At 35.3% G+C, this 10,345-nt stretch overlaps 1 protein-coding gene across 7 annotated transcripts in view; it reads left to right on the top strand.

Annotated features, from left to right (window-relative positions):
- The first annotated feature begins 929 nt into the window (after nt 1-929).
- The window catches only part of LOC140669582 (LHFPL tetraspan subfamily member 6 protein), a 36,142-nt gene continuing 26,726 nt past the window's right edge, over nt 930-10,345 (top strand). For all 7 annotated transcript variants that reach the window (XR_012047363.1, XR_012047362.1, XM_072899574.1 and 4 more), the window contains exons 1-2: nt 930-2,350; nt 6,403-6,521. Coding sequence is in view for 5 of the 7 variants with exons in the window: in XM_072899574.1 (XP_072755675.1) it covers nt 2,261-2,350; nt 6,403-6,521 (209 nt within the window). In the remaining 2 variants the exon portion in view is untranslated. The remainder of the gene's footprint in view (nt 2,351-6,402; nt 6,522-10,345) is intronic.

Here is a 10,345-nt window from a genome sequence, read left to right as displayed (position 1 = left end):
TCATTGGCAATTATAAGCTCTCGTATTAAGTATAGGGGAGTTTAGCAATAAAAATCTTTGACTTCATTTAGAAACAAAATCACGCTTTATGCTATTATTTGTAGACTGTACCAAGAGTACGGTTATGAAAAATTACTTTAATTATCTCTCATCATTTCCTGTGGACTGCTCTAATAATACTTAATAATAAAATTATAATGTAAACAGTACAATAATACAATTATCATATGTATGTATAACAAATTAAAACAGTCGACATCATATTTTTTGTATAAATCACGATTGTACGTATCGCGATATTAACGAGTAGTAGTACGTAGGTAAACTCTCAGAGAGTTATTTTGGCTTAGCACATAACAACTGAAGCGTCGAGCTCTTCATCCCTAAATTGACACACCAGGGACCCTGTTAAAGTCCGTCAAGTCTATCGATTGACATGCCGCGTTGTACGCGTCGAAAAAAAAAAAAAAAGAAAAAAAAAACACGCAGGCATGATTAATGCTCAAACAGCAATGGGATAACAATGAACTCTGTCGTTGTGTGATAATCAGCACGGAAAATAGGCTAACGCGACAATGTTCCGTAATCACCATTTACTTTTTCGCGGTTCACCACGCATCGCGCATTCATCGCGCCGGAAACTTGGAGACAAGGGTGCGAACGATTATTTGATCTCCATTAACAAACGGTACGTCGGCAATGTGATTCGTACACGTGTTACATTGCGCACGCACACGTTCGTGTGACGTACACGCGTGTACACCGTCACCCGTGTGCCGGCCAGATGTCCGAGAGGCGGGATGCTGCGTCGCGGCGCTCTCGGTTCTCCCACGCAGTGCGGTCGCGGGTGGGCAGGAGAGAGAGAGAAAGAGGAGGAAGAGGAGGAACGCGCTGAATGTGGAGAACGGAACCGTTCAGTCGCAGCCACGAAGCAGCGCCGTACGCGACGACGACGACGACGAGAACGACGGCGACGTCGGACATTCGCGCACGTTACATTTCTTCTCGTCGTCGGTCGTCTCTCGTCTCCGTTCGTTCGAAAGGATTACCCGAGTGTCCGCGAATTGAAATTAAATTTAAACCGTCGCGAAATCTCATTCATGTACGTAGGTGCGCTGCGTGCGATTTCTTCGACATCTGCCGCGTCGTCGACGTGAGAGTGCTCCGAGAAACGGATCGTTCGGTTAGGAATGATACGAAGGAAGGCGTGAATGCTTATCGAGCACGCGGCGTGGGTGGTGAACCGCGGTGTTGTGGTCAAGTCTATAATTAACAACGAAGGACGCGTCTGGCAGCGGAGCAAGGTACCATCCCTGCAAGAAATTAAGCCGCGCCGGCTTTCGATGAAAACATCTCGATAAATCAACAACGAGACGCAGAGTGAAAAAGTGAAGGATATGTGGTCGATGAATTGCGGATTTATCGGCGGACTAAGAGATCGATATGAAATAATAAGACAATCTCTTTGGAATAAACAGCGTTAGCTGCTTACTGAATAATGAACTTCTCGAATCTTGTTGGCAGTATATTATAGCGTGAAAACGGAGCAGATCGGTCGTGAAAACTTACTACTTACGTAGTGGGTGATGTCTAGAAGGATAACTTTCTTATTAGTTTCTACACAGATAAATATACGTAGTAACTTGAGAGATTTTACCCTCGTTTCATCGTCGTTTAATATCAATTGCCAAAGTGCGAAGCGTATTACGGAACGGAAATCGAAATTAACTGCGTGACTCATTCGAAGAAGCGATACTCTCGGTCACGTTTTACGAGCGGGATAATCTCGTTGAGACCGAATTAACCACGACGAGCCGAAGATTTTCACCAGCGGAGAACTACGACGCAAACCGAACGATGATTAAAGCATTCATGCTTGAAAAGAGATGGTCGACATGATCTGATGCGTGATTACAAGATCGATCGACCCTGATCGAACACTCTCCTTCTTCCCCTTCTGTTGCGAACATCAAGCGAGCCGCGACAAGACCATCAATACCCTAATAAATGTCACTTGCACGATCGATTGGTGCCTTTTGCCAGCCATGACATAAAGAGGGGGAGAGATTTAAAAGCGACAGAGACGACGGTTCAACGTTGTCGAAAACGTTGGAACGTAATTAGACGAAGGGACGCTCTTCGTGCGAAGTACGTAATCGAGATCCTCGACGCTACTTTCGGAGACCTTGATTATTATTCACGAATGGAGGATGAACAGCAGTGCGTGAGGGAGAGAGGCGGACGCTTTTAAACCGATGAGATGACAGTGCTGTGCGTGCTGTGGGCTACTCTGTCCACCATAGCCTCGATTCTGGCGTGTTCCGGTTTTTACTTGCCTTACTGGATTCAGGTGAGCGACCTAACGATTTCGCTTTTAATCGCGTTATGACACACTCTGAGAAAAAAACTCAGAACTATCTTCCGAAAGTGTTCTTTAACTTTTTAGCGTTATTAGAGTAATTTTTTGAAGATTGGAGTAGAGTTAGATAATCTCAAAAGAATTTAAAAAAGTTTCGAAGCAGCCATAGATAATTAATGAAATTTAAAATTTCCTTTCCTTTTACTCTCTCGTTTCTTCCTGTCCTTAGATTTAAAATTAGTACTATAAAAATATGTTTCCCTTATAATTAAATCAATATCTTTATTGCACCGCATGGCGCTCCGATGTTTGATGGTCATTAACGTGTGATATTAATGGACCGATAAAGCAGCCATGTCAATAAATATGATATATACTATCGAGTCAAATAATATGATAGAATAGCATTATTATCGATTATAACTGAATTAGTTTTCCCCCGCGACTATACGCATTTTGACGATTCATTGCGTTCAATTTCCATATAACTAGCGAATAGTTACAAAACAACCGATAACTGACATCTTCTAAAATTATACTTATTGAATGCATGAGGAAACTTTGCCGCCGCGACACTTCCTCGTTTCATCGCCGTGCAACTATACGATATCGTTCTCGCGTTCGTGCAACTTCGCCGAAGGATCATTCCGGATTTTGTACGATCATAGTTCGCGCATTTTCAGGATTTTTATTCGCGTAACATATACGAACACGACAACGACTTACGGGGAAAATCGTTTTTCCTTTTCAGAGAATCGTCGAGGGGTTTTGTATCGACGATTTTGATGACTCCGACAATTTCTTCGGCACGATCGTAAAGCAATTTAACAGGCATTGCGATAAAACTGGTGAAATTTGCGTACTCGACCAGTAAAACATCAGCATCGACATTCTCGTGACCTTACGACGCACCGAGAACGTTTCACGATTGCAATACAACACGTTAAATTTATTGAATAACGATTCTTGATTTATTGAATAACGATCTTGATGTAAAATTCTAGTTTACGAGAAGATAGAGTTTGTGTATATATATATATACACAAACTCTATCCTATATATATATACATTGTGTATATATATATATATATATATATATATATATATATATATATATATATATATGTGTGTTTTTTTCATGTTATTTCGATCTACATTTTCTACATTCGAGTGTTTAACTGACCGGTCCATTTATCACTCCCGGGGTATTCATCGGGAAATCGAATGGCTAAAACTCGCGAACTCGAATTTCAAGACTTGCCGAGGTCGAGTTTCGCGCGGAATGTTGAGAGCGGCGCGGCGCGCAACGGCTGTTACACTCCACAATATCCATTAATTCTTGATTCCTGCTGCGTAATTAAGTGTAATCCGATTATACATGTATCGATGTATTTCACTAAATTAGTTAAAAGCCGGAGGTAGAGCGTGTACTTCCGTTAAAATACGGATTAATGAATTTTTGTTTTAAAGCGCCGTTGCACCTGAGCTTTAACGTTAAGACTGCAATGTTATTCAAGAAAATACAACATTACCTCGCGTATACTATTTACTTTTCATTTTCACATCGCACGTTTTGTTCGTGCACGCGAGATATAAAATGAGATACCAGCGATCTGCGACAAAGAAGCGAGACACGGGAAAACGTAGTGAGAAAAGAGCAACTCAAGGCAAAATAAGAAAAGTAGAGAAGCTAGAGAAATAAGAGGACGGCAAAGAAAACGTGAGAAATCGAACAAGCTCGAGTCGTCTGACAAGATGGATCGTGGAGCGGCGATAGTAATCGGATTCTTCGTTCTAAACGGTGAACGAAACAACGAAACTGAAACATTAATTCTACAGTACACGCGTCTTAATACGGATTTTTGTTTCCGTCTTAAAACTTAACCTGAGGAAAAAACGCTGAGAAATAAAGAAGAATTATGACGAAAGATATATGCAAGAAATATCTCTCAGCGCTAACAAATACGATAAAAAGAACTCGAACCTATTTACATATTCTTTAATAATGTTAAGTCAGACTGTGCAAAGTTAATAAAGCACAAAACTAAGATGAAAAAATGTATTTTATACAAAATATCGTCGTAACAATTATGATTACGTAATGGAACAATGTAGCATTTACTTTAGATGATAATTCGGATAATTAAATAATTTCGCGATGTATAAATATAACTGTATAGCGTTGTCAACAAGTGTAACAATGTTCTGGCCGTGATGCGAGGCAAAATTTCGGTCCTTGAAACTTACCGAGACGTTCTCGTTACGCGTACAAGATTCTTGAACGAGACAAGAACGCTTCGGGCACCGGCAACTTGGTCGAGAGAGAAGTTGATGGGACGAATACCGTTGGGTAGGGTAACTTTGTACTTCGCGCGACTACTTGCCTTGATCCTACCCTGGTTGATGTTGTTGCAAAATACAAAATACAGTTTACAAACGAAGTCCTATTCAGATGGAACTCTTAACGAAGGAGCAAATTTTTCATCTTCTCCGCATGATAAACGAAACGCTCTTGAAAAATAAAGTTTTATGTACCAATTATATCATTATGGATCTGCGACTCTCTCCATTCGATAAATCTATTTTGCCTCTTCTAGACAGCTAATTTGTGTAATTTTTTTTACAAACTTTTTTATAAGACGAGTAAGTTTACAGATAATGAATATTACAGAAAATTAATAAACAATTTTCTTTTTTCTAAAATGTATAATATTGATTAGAAATATTTTTATTTCTTTCTAAGAGTTTGTTTATACTGTTTAAAATTGATAATGTAGTAGTGTTTGCATAATAGAGTCATTGAAATAAATCTAGACATAAGAAAACTCTTGCAAAGAGAAAAATCTCCTTACCGAAAATATTTAATTAACCAATGGCGCCTCTTTTTAAAATTATTTTCTCAATGCAATTTCTGAGGCTAACATTTATTATCTCTTCTAGATTTCGTTAATTTTAGAAAAAAATGCAAATTTCCTCAACATTTTATAACATAAATCAAGCATTTCTAAATTTCCGTCACATATAATTTTTTATATACTTTATAATATATCAACATTCAAAAATAAATTTTTAATATATTAATTAATTGTGTAATATGATTATTTTCAATTTTGTTTGTAAATAACGATTTATTTTTTTAATCTGTTTCTATTGTTATGTCGAAAAATCAATTTTAATATAAAAAATTAATAAAAAAATATCTGATATGCACTCTTTTACAGTTAGTTATTAAATATAGCTTTTCAATATTATACATTTATTTATGGATATGAAATATTGAAATACTTTAAAAAAGAGCTTGTTTGCAAAATCATGCAATTTCACTCGAGGACTTTTATTACGGTTTGTTAATGAAAATAAATGCGAAAAAAACGAGCTGTCTGAAAGAAAACGACATTTGGTAAACGACAAGCAAGCTTATTACGACCTCCTTCCCCTTCCTTGAGTTTTTCCGACAGACGGTTGCGTTATATTTTTTCCGTATTAAGAGAAGCAATCAAAAGCATTCAAACAAGGCGGCGAGACACTTCCTGTTTCTTTGGCGCCGCTTGCAAAATTTGTTAAAAAAAAGGAAAAAAAATGGTCTCAATACACTCTGTAATACAGCTTATAAAATACATAGAATGCCTAAGTAGCTTGTTCCAGATGTTATTGCGCACTCGATCGACGCAAAGATTTTCGTGTCAGAAACGAGCAGTGTTTGAATAATGTTGACACATCTATCTTATGGATTTACAAACATTTCAATTCTTATTATTATTTTTTATTTCAGAAATGCGCGATTTAAAAGGTGTTGAAAGTGTTAAAAAGGTTGCGTTAAAAAGAAATGTAAAATAAAGCTGCAAAATTTCTTATAATATTTATCTATTAGAGTTCAACTTTTTTATTAATAGTATAATTGTATAAGTACATCTCCTTCAAGCCTTTTACCAAGTTTATAGTTAGCAAACTCTTTTGATTTTATAGAATTTTATTATAAAAAAATCTGGCTCTAAAACGCAGTAGCATAATCGTCACCATTTCTGCGACGTTGTACATTTCAGGGACGACTACTGGGAAAGGCGGACGCGTACTTCAGTTCCTTTCGGCGTTGCAACTACCCGCGAATCAGGGCACCCAACGCCACGCCTGAGATAGTTTACGAGTGCGCGAGGTACTCCAGGTACGTATTTTCGCATTAATGTATTCTCATGTAAAAGCACACCCAAGTGTAGGCAGTTTTCTTTTTGCCCGCAATTTTTAACGTGTGAAAAGAGCAAAGTTCGCGTATTAAGCACTTTATTTTTAGATTATGCGCGATTTGGAAGAACAATCGACAAGTAAATTTTCTTGATTATTCTTTCAAATTATTACAATGAACACGGTCTTAATTATCTCATGAAACTGTAAATTATCTAAGAAAACATACTTTTAATAATCATACTTACACAACGCATAAATTTTTATACATTTTAATGTAATTAAAATTATATCAAATTAAAATTATATATCGTATAAGCGACACGGAATAAAAAATTAAAGATATCTAAAAAAAAAAAATAAATTAATTAAAAATATATAAAAGAATGAAAAAGAAATAAATAAAAAGTACATTTCAAATTAATATGATAAGGTATACTTGTCAGACGTATAATATTTTTGGATTAAATAATTAGTATAATACAATCCAACCGAGAGTGGAATAATGGAGAATTAAGAGTTTGTAAGAAATGGGCATTTAACGCAAATTATACGTGACATTTTAATTACACAAATTGTTCTGTACACGATAAAAAGAGGAATTTTACATTTCGCGTTCTACGAGGATGAATATTTAAAATTCGACAACGGGTTAATTTAAGTTCGGAAAGCGAATTCAAATAATTTCAACTGAGCTCAAGTGGCTTGTATAATTCGTGTCGCGCGACCAGAATAATTTCGGGCTAATACTCGTGCAGGCTGAGAAAACGGAGCGTAAGAACTTTCTTCGTGAGCGATTGTAAAAATCACAGTTGGCTCGCGGCATTAAAATTATACAGAACACCGTTATTAACAAAGAAAATTATAAAAAACAGAGAAGATAGAGAAACGGTACGATCCTTTTCTTTTTTGCGTATAGAGCGAGGAATTATATATGAAATATCATAAGTTCAGTCAAAATAATGACTTTTTGATTGTTTTATTCAAATATAAGAGACTTTTACGGTTGTTAAATACAGGAATTAATCCGGATATTTTAATTTTTAAATACGTAATACGAATAATTAAATTAAATGTTCGTCATTTGATCATCTGGGTATATTTTCAATTAAAGGGAATAATAAACTGTAATAACTCTAAATTATATTATTTAATAAAAAATACAGTTATGCAGTACAGGTTACATGTAACCTGCATTAAAATGCATTAAGCATGCGTTAAAATAAATTTTCAAATATTAATAATAATTACGAGAGTATTAATATCAATACAGTAAATTAATTTGATAATATATAGATTTGTTTACGCTCTATTTCTGTTATGGCACTGATAACGATAATAACGGGAATAACAATTATCACAATAACGGTGTGTAAGCGCGCGAGATTAATAGAATTGGATTGCGCTTTGGGAATGCGATGTATTAAGGTATCCATGAATCATGTGTTTTTCGAGTACCGTTCTATCCGATCGCGGCAGCGGCAGCTAAACGATGCATACCAAATCCCCGTATTCGCTTCGCAGGATCAGCGAAAGCGTTAAAAACAAGAATTGGACTATTCCGCGCATTCGTATTATCGCCCGTTATCGACTACAACCCGTTTGCCGAAGAGGATTTCGATAGACGTGGTCGAAAATACGCGGCAGATTTTACGCGGTAAAAGTGACGTAACGATCCGTGATAAATTATACAAGTTTTTTCGTCTTTTTTTTTTTTTTTTTTATCGACTCGACGTCTGACACACTGTGCATTCGCGTAAAGTTGATGAGATTACACGCAATTTGCACAACATGCGTCACACGTGATCACGGGAATAACTTAACTGTCAAGTTTGATTTTACTTGAATCGACGATATGTACTTTTTTAGTTAATCATTTTTCGTAAATATTTGCGAGAATTGAAACTTTCACGTTATATGAATTGTAACAGGCAACATATGATAGTCGGTTCAGCAATATATATTGATGACGTCGGAGAATTGTATGGAAATTGTTCCGACAACCTACTTCATGACAGCACATGTACAATGATGGAAAGCATAGAAAATAAAGTTAACGCATACACTACTATTGCGTATTTTTCAAAGCGCTCGTCAATGGATATAAACTTTATTTTTTTAATACATTTTGTTTTTAAATTATTTTAAAAGAAAACATGATAAAAATGTTGACGTTAATATCATACATAATATTAAAGTCTTTTAAAAATTATAAAATGAATTAAGGATTGAAATTATAACAAATATCGCTTTGTTTATATACATTAACATCTATAAAAGATATCGTTATAAAATGTACTTCTTTCGTCGAGAGAATTGTACGGGGAGGCAAGCGCTAACAATGAGTCAACCGCAAATTTAATTCCAGGTACACGCTTTGCACACGAAATCTCACTAGTGCGCTACGGAAAAACGATAAAAATGTATAACTCGCGTATGCGATCTCTGATTTAATTTTCGCAAATTCATATGTAGGTCGACTTCGTTGATGTCAGTACCATCTGACGAAGCTTCTCATTCTTCTTTCTTTTTCATCGCAATGGCGATGTACTCGACCCGAGCAAAGTTTTACTTACTCCGTCAGATTTCATCCGATAGAGACTCAATTGAATATAGCGAGACAGAGTTCCAGCGATGCGTGATCTCGTGATGTTTGATTTTCCGGTAAATCCGATAAGGTTTTAACAATGTCTCTCCCTTATTTTCATAAAAAATTCTTTAAAGAGTTTGGTATCTTTTTTCTTTTTTTTTTTTTTCACATGGAAAATGTATCTTGTATGTCAATGCAATTTATGTGTGCATCGTAATTTAGACACATCAAGATTATATTTGTTGCAATATTTAATTTTCGATGAATCGGGTACAATAAGCGATTTCTCGATTGACTAGCGCGTGTAATAATATATTATACGCACGTAAAATCCGCTTCTATAACTCCCTCTTATCATCCCAAAGGTTAATTGGTACAAGCATGATAAATATTAATAGTAACCTCTCTGCAAATTGGAATTGATTCGATAACTTCATCTGTTTCTATGATATCCCCCGCTCTATCACAATATAAAGTTATGATAACTCGAAAATTTATGTAATCGTTTCATTACAAATCTTACAAAAAAAATTTCAAATATTTGAGTGTAAAAAAATAGTATTCAAATTATTATTAGATTATTAGATATTATCTGTATTCTATAACTTAATAAGAAATATTATATATATTTGAGACAATTATACAGAATCATATTCAAAGGTACAAAGAATAAAAATCAAATTATCTAATTAGAATTATGTACAACATAATTGACAGGAAATAATCTCGAAAATCTATATTATAGAGTAACAGGAAATATTCATAACTATGTAGCGTATGATTAATATTCTATTTTTTTCGAAACAAAAGGGGCGAACGATACGATATTTTACGTCAGAATGCGCGCCGCGAAAAAAATATCGCATTTGGTCAGTTTAACGGGTCAAAACTTCGGAAGCTAAAAACAGATAATACGATATTTTACGCCACGATATCTCCCGCAAAAAATATTTGCGCAGAACGAAAAATATTCTGCATAGTTACATGTATTTTCTCGACATCGTTAATCTCACTGATTCTTTATTTGGAATATTCAACACTTTTCAAATTATTACATATAATAATAATATGAAATTTATATTTTTGCAGTCTACATAATTGTTAATGTGGAACAGATTGTTTATCACATTTCACATCAATGAATCTCGTTGTGGCAGAATATCTTCTACATTTAAAAATATTTGAATCAAGTCTCTGACAGAAAAATTTCAATTGGG

Source organism: Anoplolepis gracilipes, chromosome 9, assembly GCF_047496725.1.
Source record: "Anoplolepis gracilipes chromosome 9, ASM4749672v1, whole genome shotgun sequence".
NCBI lineage: Eukaryota > Metazoa > Arthropoda > Insecta > Hymenoptera > Formicidae > Anoplolepis > Anoplolepis gracilipes.
Note: the sequence above shows the minus strand (reverse complement) of the source record. Positions and strands in the feature narration are given on the sequence as shown.